Consider the following 21,658-nt stretch of genomic DNA (forward strand, 5'->3'; position numbering starts at 1 on the left):
ATGTGTTCTTCTCTAAGAATAACAAGAGAACACGAGGCTCTAAGCATGTTAGCCTTAAGTTTCTTAAGGTTAGAGACATGGTAAAAAAATGTGATATATGTATTGAGCATATTAACACCGAATCTAAGTTGGCTAATCCTTTGACTAAAAGTCTTAGGCCTGTAGTATTTAATGAACATGCTCAAAATATGAGTATTTTAGAGTCTTTTGTTGTGTTTTAGTCAGTGGGAGTTACTTGTAATTGCTGACTGAGATTTGCTTTTAATAAATTTTATTTTTATGTAAGCTTGTGTTATTTGATATTTGTTATGCTTAATAATTTATTTATTTATTATTTCCAATTGGATATTGCATAAACCTTGGTATCTTTGACTTTTGCTGCTTGCTGCCTTGATTACCCCGGGTCACAAGGGAAACCTCCTCAAATGATATGATTTTAGTGTCACTTGGTGGCACCTGAGGTGATATGGTTATTATATCACTTGGGGGATTATTTCTTTCTAAGAGGTTTAGCTTTGTTCACCTTGATTAGAAAGATAATATACTTAGCACACATGTTTGATCCATGTTGATGGAAATTCTATCACATGTGATCATAGATAGAACTCATACCTAGAAATGGTGTGATGCCTACTATGATTCATTGTTAGTATTCTCCATTAAGACCGGATAGATTGTTATATGGGTTATTATATCCTTGGCTATATAAGTAGTGGGGCCACTATATACTCTAAAATCTTTTTAAAAATATTTTTCTCTAAACTCAAAAGTTTTAAACTTATTTTCTTGTCCTCAATTAACGTTGGCATCCAAGTGGGAGAATGTTGGAATTTGGACTTACGTTAATTTTTTATAACCTGAAAGGATAGTGATATGGCCCAAATGGTAAATAAATAAAAGGTCTAATACTAAATACTCTGTGTGTGAATAAGTGAGGCTCAATAACAATTGGCATGTGATGGGTAAACACTCTTTATAAATAAAGGCCAACCCCCTTTCTCTAACTATTAGAAAACTCGAGCGTATCCTGCCTATTGAATACATAGTAAAGGTAGACGTCCCATCGGTCAAGTTCTCCGGGCTGTGAGAGTGTGTAGCTAGTGGATCGTGGAAGTTGATATCAAGATTAATTGCCGATGGTTGTCGCTGCTGAATCGATGGAGTTGAACGGTACGCTTCCTTAAATTCTGACTCTAGATTGCTTGCATAATTGTGTCTTAATTTTCTGCTATGGCTGTGAATTAATTATCTTACATGGATTACTTGTTTGTCAATCATTTCCCACCATTCAGAGAAAGGCCACATTATAACAGACTCATGGGTAAGGACCATCATATCATAAATTATGTATGTCCTCCGCATCTGTGTGTTAGGCAAAGTATCAATTACCATCTCCCCATCAAGTAAAGTGAAGTGGAGGATCTTTTCGGCGAAACCTTCTGCACTGTTTTGCATGGAAATCTCATCTGAACCTTTCAGAAGTTGAAATGCCTATCAATTAAGAAACAACGATCTTTGGTGATCAGCATCATATACCGTGTCCCATTAGCCTTCCATGTGGCATAGTACTCGCTCTGCCTTAATAGTTAAGTTGTCCCTGTTAAGAGAGACTAGATGTGAGCCAGGAAATTGTAGGCATCTACCTTGTGGAATCAGTAAATTCATATATTCATAACTGTTATTTTAGGATGCACCTAGAAACAAGAAGGGGGATTGAAATGTGCCTTACCTGATTTTTGCATTTTCAAAGAACCTGGTTCTTTGAACTAACCAAACATACTCAACAAAATAAATGCAGAAAATTAATCAGCACAGATATTTTTACGTGAAAAATCTCCTTGCTTAAGGGAGTAAAAACCACGACCTATCCAGTAGGATTTTTCTCAAATCTTCACTAAACTTCAAAGAGTAATTTTTAGGTTACAACTCTATAATCAAGGGGACTAACTCTAGCATCCTAACCCTACAATCAACCCAATTGTAGTAACCCTTATCAAACTAACTCTAGCCTAGGAATCTTACAGAAAAATCGAAGTTTCAACAATAACCCACAATTACACTTCTTAAAAGCAAATAGGTTACAATTTAGAACTTGTGACTCAACCTAACATCTAAAGAACTTGAGCAGCTTCATCTTCAGGAACCGGTTCTTCAGTTGATTAGCTTGAATCATCAAAAGTATTTTTTTGTCGTGATTGCTATTATCGAAAGTATTCTTAATGATTTCTCTCAATAGCATTAGTCTTGGAATGCGGCAAAAAGTCTTATTTTATAGTTGCAATGTTAGCCAAAAATCTTCAATTAATACTCCAAAAACTAGAGGTGTGGTACCTCGGGATGAATCTTGTTGTTATTCTTGTGATTTGAACGGTTTGATGAGTTGCACTTTTCATTATTTTCCATAATTGATTTCACTTTGTGTACTACTTGCTTTAGTTAATTTGTCATGATATTACATGTTTACTCTTTGTTGTCATTTATTGATTTTTGTTTTTTATTGTTAGATACATATTGAAATTATGCATAGGTTTTATGTCTAGTGAATGTCTTGACTTGAACCTCGTCACTACTCCACCGAGGTTAGTCTTGATACTTACTGGGTACCGTTTGTGGTGTACTCATACTACGCTTCTGCATATTCTTTTGTAGATCTAGGTACCTCGGACCGTGTCGGACGTAGTGTGTTGAGCCAGGCATTGCGAAGACTTCAAGGTATACCTGCATGACGCTCGCAGGCCTCAGAGTCACCTTCTAGTGATCATTTGCTACTGTTTATTTTATTTCCAAACAGTGTTGTATTTGATATTTCTAGTGAACTCGCAGTAGAGCTTATGACTTCGTACTACCGATTTTGGGGATGTACGACTATTGATCAGTTTCAGCTTTATTATGTCAATTATCAGTTTAATTTAATAAGCTAAGTTATTTATTTTTATTAATTTAATCATGTGTTAGGCTTACCTAGTATTAGAGATTATGTGTCATCACGATCCTCAAGGTGAGATTTTAGGGTTGGACACTTTTGATGTCACTTGATATGTCTATTTGTTGCATAAAAAAGTAGTTGATGAACTCATAATATTTAGAAAGGTCTTGGAACAAGATTAATGGCAGTAATGATTATATTTGAGGATGATGGTGGTCGGTAGTGGTGGTTGAGTATGGAGGTGGTGGGTGGTGCATGGTGATAGTTGATAATGGTGGGCAGTGGCTGTAATTAATCATAAATGTGAATATGAACATCTTAATGAAATTAAGTCTATGTTATAGATCTTAATTATTTAGATCTATTTAGACCCATTAAGTGGTTTTGAAATTAAAAAAATAAACACACTTAATGATCAAGATATGAATGATTCAGATTCAAATTTTAAAAATAAATGCACTTAATGTTTGAGATCTGAATGATTAAGATTCAGATCTCTATTAAGTACAAACAAATGAGGCTTTTAAAGTGATTAAAAGTCAAGTATTTATAAGTTAAAAGATATAAATTTACTATAAATTAGTTATCTCTGACTTAGTGAAAAGTCATAAATTTGCTAAGTCTAGATATTTGAATTGTCAGCATTTAAATGTAGAATCGCATTTAATTTCACTTCAGTTTCATTCTTCTTAAAATTTGCATTCGTTTTACTTATATTTATCTAATGATCCTTAACATTCAGAGTATTATTTTATAACATAATTTGGCCAAAGCCAATAGGTGCTTCATCATACATATCTCAAAACGCAAATCCGCCACTGTTGTGACTGATGTAAATTCTAAACTTGCACCCTATTCAATGATATGGATGATGAATTTTCGTGGCTTCATTTCATAAAAAGTAAAAGACAAGTAGGATTGAATTAATTAAGCACGTAGATCCCAGAAAAATGAAAAAAGGATATCTGTCATTTGTTTAATTTGTCCCCAGGTACCCTTGAGTCCACCAAAGTATCTATCGCACAGTTCTTTATTTTGTAAACTCACAGAATATCCAATTCGATAAAATATGGTTCCACCAAAGACCTATTGAAAAGAATCACGAGCAAATTCATAAGAATCATAGCCTTATGCAAAGGTTAAAAATTGTTGTTGAGCTGCTTGTTAGTTGGAGTATATTCGACACTATTGTCAGACTTCACTAGTTCATTTGCGGTCTGAAGCCAGGCACTATCCTCCTTTACATAGACCCAGATATTAGAAATTTCAACAGTTCAATTGTGAGAAGAGGGTTCACAGGCTACATTGGTCCAGGTACTAAACCACCTTCCCTTTAGTGAAGTCTCAACTTAATTAGATCATATTTTACTCTTTGAATATGGTATCACTTTATACTAGAATAATGTATAGTTTGAGACATTTTATATTTTTAACTCATAACGGCATGGTTAATGTTTGGGATAGATAACTGTATAGGCCAAAAATTATCCTAGTTATGTTTAGGCCATGTCAGCACTAAGAGAGCCTTTGAAGACTGCCACATGTCATTAGTATGATTTCAACAAAAGACGGATTCAAGGTCGAACTGATCTGACGAAATATAAGGGCTAGGTTGAGGAGTCAACAGAGATGGAGGTCGAGGTCGAGTACCCTCCTTAACGGAGCAGTAACGGCTAATTTTGGGGATCTTACTTTAAAGAGAATAATTTAGTGAATATTCCTATAATCTGTACTATTAGGGTTTTTATGGCACATGTCCCCTTATAAATAGAAAGAGACACAGTTATGGGGGCATTGGACACTCATTTGTAAAAGAAGAACACTTTGACATTCTCTAAAGATGCTTGCTTTATTATATACATACGAAGACAACTTTTCTTAAGATTCTAATCTAACGTTTCTCCCACGATCCAAGGAGAATCCGAATATTCAAAGGCTCATCAATCATTTATCATTGTCAAAGGGGATACCACATGATTTCATCTCTTTTCGGTCATCTCTCTTGCATTTATTTACAGTAATACCATCATATACCATTTATTTGTATTTAATGCTATTCACTTTGTATTTGGGCCATTAAATATTGTTTGTTGTTGTATAATAATTGTTGTCCCTACAAGCCATAGGATATTTTGTCACGATACACGTTGAATAATCTTATGGATATTAACATTGCTAAGATTCACCTTATTTTATTAGAAAATCATAATTGTTTGAACCTAAATCTAAATTTTGGGTCAAACAGTTTGGCGTCGTCTGTGGGGATTTCTTAGCTGATCTTTTAGTTTTTATTAGATCTAAAACTCACGTGACTTGCTAACCTAACAAGCCACAAAGTTTATCTCTCCTCTCTACACGTACATAAATTTCCATGGCAGGTAACCAAGGAAACAAAACTAGGGAAATGAATGATGTTCCCCTTAACCTCATGAACGCCATCAACGAAAGCTACGAAACACAGGGCAAGGATGTGACGCCCACTGCCTCCCCCAGGCGAGAGAGCTCACCTCCCCCTTTCTTCAGTACAACGAAACCAAATGGGAAAGGAGCTTCCACGTCTATAGGATAAGGGACACCGCCTACTATGAAAAAGCTCCTCGAAGCATGGTTAACCGTTATGCTAGTAAGCGTGCTCAACAAAAAAGCCAGTATGCACGACCACAGAGACCACAAGATCCCATACGGTACAATGAGGGGACGTACAGGGCGATCAACCAGAACCCCCAACTCTAGGTAAAACTCACAATGTTACTGACAGTGCAGGTGACAACATCCCCGCCTCTGTTTTGAAAAGAATGGAAGAAATGGAGAATGAGAACAAGTCGCTCAAAGACCAAATGAAAGAACACCAGGAACGAGTAGACAAGATATAGGGCGCCCCTATATTACTGTCGAACAGGGACGCCGGTAGATTCGTAGAGCAGCCGTATAGCGAGGAAGCGACCCCACATGCCATGCCAAATACCTTCAAAATGCCAATATCTCATTATATATGATGGGACAACCAACCCCGAAGACCATGTGACTCATTACATCACCACCGTGAAGGGTAACGACCTCACCAAGGAATAAATATTCTCCATTTTGCTGAAGAAATTTGGAGAAATCCTCACTGGAGGGGTATTAACATGGTATTCACAGCTACCAGCTAGCTCCATAGAAACGTTCGAAGAAATGGCCGACAATTTTGTGACGGAACATGTAGGGGCCAAAAAAGCTAAAACGAGAGTAAGCGACATATTCGCCATAAAAAAATCCCTAGGAGAGGGACTGAGGGACTTCCTCGCCTGATTCAATAGGGTAAGGATGACCTTACTAAACGTTTCCGAGGGGATGGTAGTCGCAGCCTTTCAGAACGGGTTGAGTAGAGAGGGTTCAAGAGCAACCGGAAAGCTACTCGGCCAGTTAATGAAGTATCCTCCAACCACTTGGGATGAAATCCATAATGCCTACTATGCCGAGGTACGAATATATGATGACGACCTCAACGGACATCCTCAACGACTCATCTTTGTACAAACCGAGCCCGGGAAAGAACAAAGAGATAATATGAGGAGGGATCACCCAGTCTCGTGGCCAAACAGGGAACGACATAAGCACTATGTCAGGGCACCCGCCCATCCCTCCTTTCTCTATGATGATGTCATATCTAGGCCAAGGACGAAGACTCATAGGAATGAGAGAGGTATGCCTCATTTCTTATCTGCTCATAATTTTTGTGTTTCACCTACATAAGTGTCTACGCCCTTGAGAAGCTTGAAACAAAGGTGCAGTGGCCACCAAAGATGAGGTACGATCAGACCACTAGGAAATCTGACGCCCTCTGCGAATTCCACTAGGAATACGGACACAAGATAGAAGATTGCATCGCCCTAAGGCAAGAGGTAGCGAACATGTTGCAGCAAGGGCACCTCAATGAGCTGCTGAGCAACAAAGGAAGGAATGCCTTCGCCAAGGGTCGAGTACACCAAGGCCCGCCGAAGCCACCCCCACCAGCTCGTACTATCAATATGATTATTGGTGGAAGCGATGATGCCTCCATTAACGACGTCAAGTTCATCGCCACCCACAAGCTCAAAAGATCGATCACCCACGAACGATATGACAAACTCGAAGAAAGTATCATCTTCGACGAGTGATGTACTGAGGTTTTGATTTTCTCTCACAACGATGCTCTAGTCATTACTTTACAAATTATAAATACTGATGTTAAACGTATCATGGTAGATGATGGAAGTAGAGCGTGCATCATCCATCCCCGAGTCCTCGCCCAGATGAGAGTCGAGGATAAGATAGTGCCGAGTTACATTACACTAACCGATTTTAACAATGCAGTCGAATAGACTTCGGGAGAAATTACACTATCTGTCCTCACCCGTGGTGTAACTCTAGAGACAATGTTCTACATCATAGACCAGGCCACCGCATACAATGCCATAGTGGGAAGACCATGGATACATCCTATGAGATCCATCCCTTCCAGCTTATACCAAGTAATCAAGTTCCCAACACCTTGGGGAATATTCAGCATACGAGGGGAACACCGCACGTCTTGGGAATGCTACCGAATCGCCATGGACAACACGATAACTCAACAAATGAAAGATAAGGAGCTAGAGAAGTCATTATGGACCCCAAAACGGTCCAAGCCGCAGAATCAACCATAGAAGACCTCGACCCCGTTCAATTAGACTACAACGACCTCAGTAAGAAGGCTTACATCAACTGCAAGCTCTGAGAACCAGGTAAATTTAGTCAATTCTTAATAACTAACGCAAATTTGTTCGCCTTAAGCCATGCAAATATGCCGGGCATCCCCAAAGAGATCACCACGCACAAACTGAACGTCGACCCCTTTTATCCCCCGGTAAGGTAGGTCCGACGAAAGTTCAACCCCATCATTAACGATGTTGTCCACGAGGAAGTAGAAAAGCTAATAGTGAATGCTCCATCAGGGAATCAAAGTACCCTAAATAGATAGCCAATATGGTGATGGTCAAAAAGAAAAATGGCAAATTGAGGATGTGTGTCGACCTCACAGACCTAAACAAAGCCTGCCCAAAGGATTCATTCCCATTACCACATATCGATCAACTCATTGACGCAACAGTGGGCACGAGCTGCTAAGTTTCCTAGATGCACATTCGGTTTATAACCAGATACGCATGGAAGAAAAGGACCAGGAAAAAACCACGTTCATCACCCATAGGGGAATATATTGTTATAGGGTCATGCTATTTGGGTTGAAGAATACAGGGGCTACCTATCAAAGGTTGGTCACAAAAATGTTCAAAGACCAACTCGGCAAAACTATAGAAGTATATATCAACGACATGTTGGTCAAATCTGTAAAGGCAGAGGATCACATCGACCACTTGAAGGAAGCTTTCGACATACTAAACAGTACGAGATGAAACTAAACCCCGAGAAATGCGCGTTTGGCATAGCCTCGGGAGCAATTTTGGGTTTCTTAGTATCATAGCAAGGAATTGAAGTCAACCCAGATCAAATCAAGGCCATCGGCGGGATACCTAAGCAATTGACTGCTAAGAAGCAAGTCCAAAGATTGACTGGTTGAATCGCCACCCTATCGAGATTTATCTCGCGGTCATCCGATAGATGTCATAGATTTTTCGGCATACTAAAAAAGGATAACGACCTCGAGTGGACGCCCGAATGCATGAAAGCATTGCGATAACTAAAGGCGTATTTGTCATCGTTGCCTTTACTCTCGAAGCCTGAACCCGAGGAATACCTCCTCGTCTACCTCACCATCTCCGAAGTAGCAGTAAGTGTGGTCCTGGTTCAAGATAGCAAAGGTACACAATCTCCTATTTATTACATCTGCAAAACACTTGTCAATGCCGAGATGAGGTACCCACACCTCGATAAATTGTCCCTGAAATTGGTCGTAGCTTCACGAAAGCTTAGTCCATATTTCCAGTACCACCCTATCTCCGTCGTTACCATTTTCCCTTTAAGAAGCATATTACATAAACCCGAGATGTCGGGGAGGCTGGCCAAATGGGCCATCGAGCTAAGTGAGCATGACATCACATATCAGCCTCGAACAACAATAAAGTCGCAAGTGCTCGTCGACTTCGTTGTAAACTTTAGCGCAAAAATGATGCTTGAGGCCGAGAAAGAAGCCATTCAAGCTTCTCTTCGAATACAATACCTCTGGGTCCTATACACCGATGGTGCATCCAATGCCTCCAGATCGGGATTGGGACTCGTACTCAAGGTCCCCACCGGCGAAGTAATTTGCCAGTCCATAAGATGCCCGGATATGACTAACAATGAGGCCGAGTATGAGGCCGTAATTACAGGGTTGAGGCTAGCACTCAAATATGTGGCGAAGCGGCTGAGACTTCGCTGTGATTCCCAGCTCGTAGTCAACCAAGTCACAGGGACTTTCCAAATCAAACAACAAAGGTTGCAAAAATATCAAGCCGAGATCTGTAAGTTGCTACCCAATTTCGACGAAAACCAGCTCGACCAGATCCCACGAACTCAGAACATCGAAGCAGATGGCCTTGCCAAACTGGCCGCCGCCACCAAAAGCATCATGGACGGGGACCAAAGCGTAGTCCTCCTCCTCAACTTGTCACTAGACCAAATCGAGGTAAAATCTATAAGTTTAACTTGGGACTGGCGCTATTATATTATTACGTATTTGCAGGATGGCACCCTTCCAAACGACAAAAATAAAGCTAAAAAACTAAGAATGCAAGCGGCCAGATACAACCTCCTTCATAACAACATATACAAGAGAACGAATGCCGGTCCTTTGGCAAAATGTTTCGGCCCAAGCCAAGCCTAACGCGTTCTCGAGGAAGCCCATGAAGGCCACTACGATGCTCATTCTGGTGATCGAGCACTCGTCAGGTGCCTCATATGGGTGGAGACCTACTGGCCCACCATGAGGAAAGACGCTTCAGAGTTCGTGAAGAAATGCGAGCAATGTCAGAAATATGCCCCAATAATCCACCAAACTGGGGGAACACCTTCATTCGGTGACCTCTCCATGGCCATTTATCAAGTGGGAATAGACATCGTGGGTCCACTCCCGCCGGGGCGAGGTAATGTATGATTTCTTTTAGATTTAACTGACTATTTCTCTAAATGGGTGGAAGCAGGAGCGTTCGCCCAAGTGCGCAAATAAGAGATAATCACCTTCATATGAAAAAATATCATCTCCCGATTCAGCCTACCCAAAGAGATAAGCTGCGACAACGGGCCCTAGTTCACGAGAAAGAAAACCATTGAATTCTTTGAGAAATGCCATATTAAGAGGATACTTTCAACTCCATATCACCCAGCATGCAACGCGCAGGCAGAATCCTCCAATAAGTCCATATTAAACATCATGAAGAAGAAACTTAAAGAAGCCAAGGGACTGTGGCCGGAAATACTCCCAGAAGTATTATGGGCACATAGAACCACCCTGAAGAGGAGCACAGGAGAGACACCTTTCTTCCTCGTCTACGAAACAAAATCAGTCATACCAGTCGAAGTCGGAGAACCCAACCTAAGGTACTCACATGAAAGCGACACCAGCAACGATGAGAATATGAGACAAGATCTCTACCAGATCGAGGATCGATGAGACATGGTGTACATAAGGATGATCGCTCATAAACAACAAGCGGAACACTACCATAACAAAAAAGCAAAGGTCGGAGACTACATGCTCAAAGCCAAAACCCAAGAAAACAGGGATCCACGAAAAGGCAAATTGGGAACGAACTAGGATGGACCGTACAAGATCATAGGCAAAGAAGAAAAAGGCTCGTTCCAATTGGAAACAATGGAAGGGAAGATCCTACCAAACAATTGGAATATCAGCCACCTCAAGTATTTCAATTTCTATGAAATGGTAGCACCTCATAAGTCGTACTCTTTTTTCCCTCACTTGAGTTTTGTCCTAATAAGATTTTCTCGAGGAGGTTTTTAACGAGGCGACGAGTGGGACACTTCAAGTTGAAGTATATGAGATCAGACCAATTTTTCATTATCTGACTCATCAAGATTCTCCAAGTCGAACAATGAAGGGACTAGAAATACTAGGACTGGAATGCCAGCCAACGCCCAAAACTTATAACGCTCTCTAAAATTGCCTAAGGGCAAAATAATGTAATCAGAGCAATGATGTCAAAGTAATAATAAAATCAAGATTCTCTAAAACTGCTCTAATGAATGGTTAAGTTCGACCAAGCTCGAACAACACCTGTCGTCCCTTGGCCGAAATTCAACAAAAGAATAAGTTCGACCAAGCTCAAACAAAACCTATCGGCTCTTGGCCGTAGTTTAACGAGAGGTTAAGTTCGACCTAGATCGAGCAACACCTATCGGCCCTCGACTGTAATATAACGAGAGGATAAGTTCGACCAAGATCGTAACACTTATTGGCCATCGACCGTAATCTGACAAAAGGTTATGTTTGACCAAGATCAAACAATACCTATCAGCCCTCGGCCATGACTTAATAAACGATTAATTTTGACCAAGTTCGAACAACATCAATCAGCCCTCGGCCACGACTTAATAAATGTTTAAATTCAACCAAGTTCGAACAACACCAACTGGCCCTCAGCCACGACTCAATGAATGATCAAGTTCGATGAAGCTCGAACAATACCTATCGGCCCTCGGCCACATCTAGACTAAGAGACATATTCGACTTGTGTAAACAAAAGGCCAATACGGACCACGTCTGTTTGGCCCAAGGGCCACAACTGCCTAAAGGATGACTTCACAAGTAGAGAAACAAAACACAAGTAAAAAAAAAAATGCCAAAATGAAAAAGACATGTAAAACAAGAATTCAACTTGGATATTCATATTCAAAGGAAGGGTTCTTTACAAAAGCATTTTAAGACACCAACAAAACAAATATACAAGTTGAAACAAGAACTAATGGCCATCACCATCTCAGCCTCCAATATCTCTCCATCTCAGCCTCCAGTATCTCCTTCATCCTCGCCCTGAGGATAAGAAGAATCATACCAGGAATCATCCTCGAGCTGATCCACACCCTCTTCTTCATCCACCTCATCAGGCTATGGCGTAGCAGGATCATAATCGCAAGCGAGCTGAGCCTCAAGAGACTTAACTCGGGCATTCTCGAGAGTCACTTCAGAAATAGCGTCCACTACACGCAGTTTGCGGATCACGTCCAACCGAGCTTCAGCATGGATCCACTCCTCGTACAGTTCTCGAGGAATGTTAGGATACTCAAAAGTGTTTGATAAAGAGGGCTGCGCAAGTAGTTGGGCCTTCTCATCCTCCAGAGCAGCAACCCGATCATGCAACTTGGAGTTTTCCTTGTCTAGCTCCCCGATCCTCTCCTCAATATGGTTCTCCTTAGCCCTCGCCATCAACGGATCATTTTCCCGCTCAACACAAAGATTTTTGTTCTCCAGCTCGAGGATGTCCACCTTCCTCTGAGCATCCAACCAAGAAGACTCCGCATGCTCGAGCTCCTCCTACTTCTCAGCAATCTCACCCCTAAGAGCCTCCATCTGGAATTGGCACTCGTCTAACTGTCATTGCAGTTGAACTACCTGAGCTTGAAGGTCTCTACATTGGGCCTCCACGCCCTTACTGAGCTCAGGCTCCTCTTCCTTGCTCCTTAACGTTCCCTCGAGGATGCTAAACTTTTCCATGGCTACCATCAGGTCCTCATCCTTCTTCTTCAACTCTTCTCTCAAGGCCAGCACATCGCCTCCCTCACAAAACTGACTTCGAAGATACCGGTACTTCCCACGGTACTCTGAATACTTTCCCTTCACCTTCACGTAAATTTCTTTACGTCTTTTCTCCCTCCGAGCACTCTCAGCTTCTAGAATGACCATATGAAAATCAAAGAAAAGAAGTTAGAACTTAAAAATAAGGTAAGGCATACGGAAAAGTGCGGATAACAGTTGTACTTACCCTGAGAGCGGACCGGTGATACTCTTCGACAAAGTACTGTTGGTTATCTTCTTGAGGGTCTCACCCTCAATGTTAGAACAGAGAGGACCGAGAGCAGGGACTACATCCTCGGTATTTACAAGTAAATCATGATCCATTGGGATCGTGATGGTCCTAGAGCCTATCTCCATCCTCACCTCAAGTTGGGTGAGCCCCTCGTCGATCATCCTTAGATCGTCGAGGTCCATGTCGAAACCCGATTCTTCGTCCTCCTCGGTGACAGCTTTCCCTCTGTCACTGGCTGGTGAAGAAACATCCACTGTCGCCCTGGAGGATGAAGCCTCCTCTTGCCTCGAAAGTGCGAGGCCTCCATCAAGTGCCCCCTCCTCGACCGTCTCCCCCTCGGGATGCACCAGTATGTCCACGTCTTAATATTTCAGTAGTGGGACTTCGAAGCTCACCCCAATACCTTCTCCAATGTGTATAGTTGTTGTCTCTCGAAGAACAAATTCACCCTCCATCGATTCAATGGCCAATGAGATTCCCCCTCCCCCCAATCATCTGCAGCTCTCCTCTTGCGAACACTTAGGTTCCCATCACCGGGGGAGACCTCATCGACCTGCGAGAATAGCTTAGGAGCGGAGGCAGCAGTTGGGATGGGGGGAGATTTAGAGGCCGCAGTAGTCAGGACGGGGGCAGGTACAGAAGGCTCAGTAGCCATGACGGGGGCAGATACCGAAGGCGCGACAGCCCTTCTCCTAAAAGAGGGCACATGTGCCCTGCTCCTTTGAGAAAACCCCTTAACTGGACCTGGGAAAGGAAGAAACATAAAAGTTTATAACAAAGCAAGCCAACATACAACAAACAAAAGCAACGATCACGACCCAAAAAAAAAAGTTACATGCGAAAAGGAGAGTCGGTCTGAACTTCTTAAAAAAGCTCGTCCAGTCATGAATCCCTGCGGCATGGGGGAGAATCTGCTCGACCCAGTCGGCGATGCATACAGCTAGAAGGGGAGGACAGTTATTGTCTACAAGGAAGGAATAATTACTTAACTATCCCGAAATAGGAGAAGAGATGCAAAAGGTAAAAACGAAAGAAACCTGGACACTTACGTGTATAACTCCAAGCCTCAAGGAAGCCGTATACATTAGCCATAACGTCCTCAGTTCTGACGTAAAGGAAATCAATCCATAATTGGCGGCTGGCCTTGTCGTCCATCCTCACCACCAAGCACTTGCCTCTACAGTGACGAAGGTTCAACATTGTCCCCCTATAGAAGCTAGGGGAGAACAGGTGCACCAAATATTGCACTATCACCTCGACCCCGGCGAGCTCAGCAAATTTGGTCAACATCTTGATGACCTTGTAAACGTAAGGGGCGAGCTGAGCGAGGCAAATGCCATAGTGGTGGCAAAACTCCATCAATAGGAGGATAAGAAATGAATAACCGATAGTGATGGGGTAGGCATATATAGTGCAGTACTCAGGGCGACGAACGTGTACTTCGTCCCCCTAAGCGGGGATCAGTTCGATATGGTTGGGGAGGCCGAACTTGGATTTAAATTTAGCCAATTCTTTGTGTGCCATTGTCGATAGGACTTTTCCAGGCACCGCGTCCGGTGATCATTGGAAATCGAACCTGGCTTCAGGGTTGCGGGGGATGATCTCCTCCACCGATGGAAAGGTTTCATCCTCTATGGTGGCAGCTGCATACTTCTTGTAAGCAGGGAATAAAACCGCCAACATAACGGCGTGACTCCCTTCACCAACATCAGATGGGAAATTCGACATATTTATGAAAAGTGAAGAAGAATACTGGGAAGAAAGTTTGGGATGTGATATGGAGCAACGAAGAAGAAAAGGGAAGTTCAGAGAGGAAGTTTGAAGTCTCAAGTTTGGAATAATAAAAGGTTCATATTCAGGTTTGGTCATCCCAATTTATACAGATTGAGGCACCAAATCCGAAAAGATTTGTCATAATGGGCGCAAAACCCAAAGCGGTTCATCATAATTGGCACCGGAATCGAAACGACAGATCCAATAAAAGGCTATGCGCAAATCGACGCAATACGTCGAGAACTAGCATCATCATGACGTCATTCCCTCTCTTGGACCAGATGTTTTTAACAAATCACCTAGAAAATTTAAGGGATTTGAAATACACGACCCACAAAGAGCCATGTCACATGCTCGTTACAACAACCACGACCGATGTTATCTATTCAGTGATCTCGACCACGAAGACGGTCCTGAGCGATCTTATCCGCTCATTGAACTCGCCCACGAAGACGACCTCAACGAACGGAGGGACTAACTGTATAGGCCAAAAATTATCAAAGTTATATTTAGGCCACGTTAGCACTAAGAGAGCCTTCGAAGGCTGCCACATGTCATCAGTATGATTTCAACAAAAGATGGATCCAAGGTCGAAATGATATGACGAAAGATAAGGGCTAGTTCGAGGAGTCAATAGAGATCGAGGTCGAGTACCCTCCTTAACGGAGCAATAACGGGTAGGTTTGGGGATCTGACTTTAAGGAGAATATTCCAGTAAATATTCCTAGAATCTATACTATTAGGGTTTTATGGCACATGTTCCATTATAAATAGAAAAAAACATAGTTATGGGGGCATTGGACACTTATTTGTAAAAAAACACTTTGACATTCTCTAAAGATTCTTGGTTTATTATATACATACGAAAGACACCTCTTCTTGAGATATAATCTAACTTTTCTCCCACGATCAAAGGAGAATCCAAATTTTCAAAGGCTCATCAACACTACTAAAAACAGCTGATTTGCGACTGAAAATTTCCGACCGGAAAAATTAGTCTGAAATTTCCAACTGATTCAGTCGGAATTTTCAAAAATAATATTTGTTGTATTTTTTTTAATTCTTTCGACTATTTTTCCGACAACATTGGTCGCAACGTTAGGCGCAAAAATTCGGGATAAAAGACTGCGACGGATTCAGTTGGAAACTTAAAGTCAAACAATTTTATTAAACCATTTGCGTCCGTTTCGGTTGCAAAGTTTTTTAAACTTTGGTCAAATTATTTTTTTAAATGTTGCGACTGAAACAGTCGCTAGTTTTGTGACGGAATCAGTCGAAGATCCTTTTTAAAACCCCAGTCCCGCCCTCATTTCTTTCTTCTTCTCTCTTCTTCCTCCATTGAGACCCCCTCGCCCCCCCCCCCCCCCCACAGCCCGCTGCTCGCCGGAAAAGGTACGTGACTTCTTACCTCTTCTTTCCCAACCCTCCTTTTTGTTAAACCCATCCCCTATATCCCCCCCACTGTCGTCCCCATCTTGTTTACCTCCCCCCTCCCCTCACTGTCCCCATCTTGTTATAGAAGACTATAATATTTTAGAATTTATTTAGGAATCTAAATATTTTTCTTGAAAATCACATTAGGAATCCATAGAAAATCACATTTTGAGAATTTATATTAGAAATCTTGTCTCTAGGTTTTAGATACTTTTTGGTCCTCTAATTGAATTAAATTTGATACTAATTTAGAATTTTCGTAGATGTTTATTTAGAAATGCCATAGATTTATTTTTAGAATTGCCATAGATGTAATAATATTTAAGCTTGAAACTAAATTCACTTTTGAAATTGAGGTTAGTGCCTATATGTGGTTTTAACAATTCCGAAGTTTATGTATATGTGGAATTCTTAACTTTAGAGAAGAATGATTTGAAATTGTATTAAGTAGTTATAATTTAAAGCCTTAGTTTTAAGTTTAAGAAGTTAAGCTTATTATCACTTCCTAATTTATTAAATGGACTAATATTAAATTTAAAATTTAATAATTGCTACATTAAAAAGAATTTGTAGATTTGACAAATTATTGGCCATGTGTGGTCTTTATGAACATATAAGAAGCTATTTAAATTTAATTTATATTTTGAAAGATTTATATAACATAGAATAGGGATAAATGTAAGATTTGGAGTGTTAATGAATTTTAATTTAAAAGAATATAATACTTTAAAAAATTGAACCTTCGAATTGGCGTAACCTATTAATTACTTTAAATAAACTAAATAATTTTAAATATCTTATAAATTTCAAGTTTTTTTGTTTGTGTAGATGGCATTTGCGCATCATAGGTGGATGTACAATAGGAATCATCCTAATCGTGTGGGGTTAAGGGATGAATTTAAAGAAGGGGTTGCTGGATTTATTGCTAAGGCAAGGACACTTGATAATTTTTGTATTGAAGGAACGATTAGATACCCTTGTGTGAAATGCAAGTGTGTTAAGCTATTGGGAGAAGATATTGTTACATGTCATCTTTTTAAAAAGGAATTTATGAAAAATTATTATGTATGGATTGCTCATGGGGAGAATCTTGATAGCGTAAATGATGGTGATTTTCATAATTTTTTTGGTGGTGAGGAGGGTAGTCCTGTAGTGGATAATAATGTCAAAAATTCTAGATTCAATGACATGATGAGGGATGTCTTTGAGATGTTCCTGGGAGCTCAATCTGAAACAAATGATGAGCCTAAGAAGTTTTTCAAAGAGTTAGAGGAAGCTAGTTGTCCGTTGTATGAAGGGTCAATGCATTCCAAGTTGTCTGTTGTTGTTCGATTACTTCAGATTAAGTCGGATAGTTCTATTTCTCAATCGAGCATGAATTTTATCATTGGGCTTATGAATGAACTTAATCAGTGTAACATTAACCTACTCAAAGATTTCTACACGGCAAAAAAATTAGTTTTCAAGTTGGGTCTTTCATCAGAGAGGATTCATTACTATGAGAATGGTTGCATGTTATTCTATAAGGATGATGCATCTCTAGATAACTGCAAATTTTGTAACAAGCCTCATTACAAGGATGCCGCAAATGATAAAAAGAAGAAGACCCCGATGAAGGCGATGCACTACTTACCCCTTATACCAAGGTTAAAGAGGTTGTATGCATCAATGAGCTCCGCTCCTCATATGAGATGGCATTATGAGCATAGAAGACTAGATAGTGTTCTATGGCATCCTTCAAATGGAGAAGCATGAAATTATTTCGATAGGGTGTTCCCGGACTTTGCTAATGAACCAAGAAATATTAGGTTGGGATTATGCATTGATGGATTCACTCCATTTGCAGTCTCTGCTGTACCATATTTATGTTGGCCGGTATTTGTTATGCCGTATAATCTTCCACCTGAGTTATGTATGACAAGTCCATATTTGTTTATAACTTGTATTGTTCCAGGTCCACGCAATCCAAAAAAGTTGATTGATGTTTAAATGCAGCCTTTGATTGATGAGTTGAAATTATTGTAGCATCAAGGCGTGGAAACATATAATGTATCAACTAAGCAAAACTTCAGATTGTGTGCTGCTTTGATGTGGACTATAAATAATTTTCCTGCTTATGGAATGATGTCTGGGTGGTCAACTGCCGGAAAGTTAGCTTGCCCGACTTGTATGGAAGATACAAAGGTATTCACTCTGAAACATGGAGGTAAGAACACATGGTTTGACTGCCATCGCCGCTTCTTGCCAATGGATCATGAGTTCAGGAGAAATACTAGTACATTTATGAAGAACAAAATTGATTATGATGAGCCACCATCAGTCTTGTCTCCAGAAGAGATTTGGAACAGAGTTAGTGATCTTGGTTTATTTTATTTATATAACGTGTATTATTTTTGTTTCATAACAAGTATCATATTGATCTTGATGCTGAAGGAACTCAGCCGGCCCCCGAGGATATGACTGTAATTTGGACACAGGCGGCTGGTGGCGTGAATAAAGGTATAAATATTATGTAATTATCTATTTTGGTATTAATTTGAAAGTTGCTTATTTTTTTTCTTACTTCTTTTACTTTCTTTTCTTTTATTTGTCGTGAAAATAATAAATAAAGGTCGAGTCTACGGGATTGGAGTACAGCCATCCTCCAGTCGTCTACCAGCATCATTATTCAGTGGGGCATTGGTTTCTCAAGAAGACATTAAAGCTATGCGTCAAAAAGTGGATCAAATATCGCAAGAATTTCAAGCAACTCAGACTTTGATTCAAAAATTGTTATAAAAAAAAAAAGCAAGAAAGGAGCTGCAATGGAGTACTTTGAGTCTGAGGAGGAAACTGATTCTGAATAGGCTATTTGAATATTTTAGAGTTGAAGTTAGAGACGAGTTTGATAGTTGGTTGTTTGATTAGCTAGTTGAATTGTTATAAATGTTAGTGTTCATTTTGTAGTAAATATTGGATTTGAGATTGTTATATTAGGTTTTTGGATTATTATATTAGGTTTTTGATTAATTGTTAGGTGTTTGGTTGGCTGTTTTATTTGGCAGGTGGTGTAATAAGAAATACAGCAGGATTCTGCTTAAAAATGCCCAGATTTGCGACTGAATCAGTCGTAAATTTCATCAGAAATTACCCAGATTTGCAACTGATTCAGTCGCAAATTGAAAATTTATAACAAAATTTAATTAAGATTTACGACTGAATCAGTCGCACATGAAAAATTTCTGAAATTTTTAATTAATTAATAATTCAATGTTTACGACTGTTTCAGTCGGAATAATTAATTAAAAAATAATTTTATTTTTAAATTTTCCGACGGAATTGGTCGCAACTTTATATTTATATTTGTTTTTTTATTTCTGGCCAGCGACGGAATCAGTCGCAAAATTTGCGACTGATTCGGTCGCAAATTGCTTAAATTCAAATGTCCCATATTATTCAATTTGCGGCTGAATCCGTCGCAAAATTTCGACTGATTCTGTCACAAATATATTGCGACCACGTGTTTTCCAACTGACACTTTTCAGTTGAATATCCGTCGAAAAAATACGATTTCCGACTGATTTGACGGTCGCAAATTTGCTGTTTTTTAGCAGTGCAATCTTTTGTCATTATCAGAGAGAATAACACACGATTTCATCTCTTTTCGGTATACCTGTTAATCGGGTCGGGCTGACCCGTTTACAACCGGGTTCAGCCCGGGTCAGCCCGGTACTGTAGCGTGGGGGCGGGCTGGGACGGGTTGGGCGGGGAGCGGGTTTCAAACCAACAGTTTTTTGATACGTGTGCACCGGAACCCGCTAAGCCCGTTAACCTGTTAACGGGTTGTTAACGGGCTACAGCCCGATTCAGCCCAATTTTTAACGTTTTTTTTTTTAAAAAAAATTATTATTTTTTGACCGGTCAAATTCAAATATGACAGTTGGCCAACGGTCCTTTTTTGCAGAAATGACCATTTCGGCCTATCCCTTAAGAAAATAGCCCTCACACCCCTAGTATTTGATAAATTATAATTTTAACCTTTTAAAAACTATAGATAGCCTCCCTTCTTCTTCATTTTTCCTCACAATTCACTCTCTTACTACTCTAATTCTCTCTTGATATTATTGATTATTGTTCTTTAATTCTCAATTACTTATTATTTCAAGTTTCATCAAATATTTAGTTTAGCCATTACAAAATTATTATTATCAAATATCAAGTATTCAAGTGAAGTGTGGTATCAACTATCAAGTATCGATCTATCAATTGTAGTTTGGTTTTTGATATCAAATTTAGTGCGGCATCCGGAATCCCGGTACACTCGTTATATATCTTTCTCTTCTTTGGTGTACATTTATTTTATTATTTACAATTATTAATTTAATGTACATAATGGATATATTTAGAGCAGCCAAAAAAGCGTGCACTAGTAGAGGTGATCGTAAGAAAACTTTCAAAAGATCAAGAAGTGGTGCTTGTTCTTCTAGTAGCTTTACACATATTTCTAAAAGTTCACGTGAAAATTTAAATGTAGATTATGAGGGACTTCAAGAAAATTATGGTATAGATGATGATTTAGATGATAATTTAGATGATATTCCATTTCCATCACCTGATAATCTTGAAACACCACCAGCTACACCTGATAATGCTAGTCAAACTCAAAATATTAGGGGTGGAAGTCGTGGTAATACAAGTAGGCCTCCTCTTCCTATTAAGAAGAATCGAAGATTAAGAAGTAAGTGTTGGAATTTTTTTGACAGACTAGAAGAAGATAAAATTTATGTAAGATGTAGAATTTGTAAGGATATTTATAAATATGAGACCGGTAAGGGAGGGGAAACGGGTCAACTTCGTAGGCACATGGTAGACAACCACCCTCTTGATTGGGCAGTAGATAAGGAAGATGGGCAACAAAAACTTAACCCGGATACTGGAGGGTTAATGGGTAAATACCAAGAACCCCATGTTGACATGGATGAACTTACAAAAATGATGCAAAGCATGTGATGTACTATTTTTTTTTATAATTGTTGTAAACTTTTAATTTGCAAGTTCAAAAATAACAAAATCAAAAAAGAACTTGCAACTTAATTTGAAGTATTATATATTATTCAATAAAAATATCAAATGAAAGTCTTCGGAGCTTGATCCTTACATATTGCCTATTGGTCTTATTAAATAATTTTTTGTAACCACTTACTTTCAAATTTCAATTTTAAAATTATAAAATTCAAATTTCAAATTTCAAATTTTAAACTTCAAAGTTTAATTCTAAGTCTTAAAAGTTTGCAAACACTTAAGTATCAATAACATTGAATAAGAAAAATAAAATTTACTTTTAAAAAAAAATCACAGCCCGCTAAGCCCGAACCCGGACGGACAAAAAAAAATCCGAAAAAGTACAGCCCGCTAACAGCCCGCAACGTTAAACGGACAGGCTGGTTTTTTTTGTTTCCAGCCCGTCCCAGCCAACCCGTTAAACACCCATACTTTTCGGTCATCTCTCTTGCATTTATTTACAGTAATACCATCATATACCATTTATTGCTATTTAATACTATTC

At 39.6% G+C, this 21,658-nt stretch overlaps 1 protein-coding gene across 1 annotated transcript; it reads left to right on the top strand.

The window, feature by feature from the left end:
* The first annotated feature begins 16,941 nt into the window (after positions 1 to 16,941).
* LOC107832247 (uncharacterized) lies at positions 16,942 to 17,868 on the top strand. Its single transcript, XM_016660072.1, has one exon. The coding sequence runs from the start codon at positions 16,942 to 16,944 to the stop codon at positions 17,866 to 17,868; it is 927 nt and encodes a 308-aa protein (XP_016515558.1).
* The last annotated feature ends 3,790 nt before the right edge of the window (positions 17,869 to 21,658 follow it).

Source organism: Nicotiana tabacum, chromosome 4, assembly GCF_000715075.1.
Source record: "Nicotiana tabacum cultivar K326 chromosome 4, ASM71507v2, whole genome shotgun sequence".
Lineage (NCBI taxonomy): Eukaryota > Viridiplantae > Streptophyta > Magnoliopsida > Solanales > Solanaceae > Nicotiana > Nicotiana tabacum.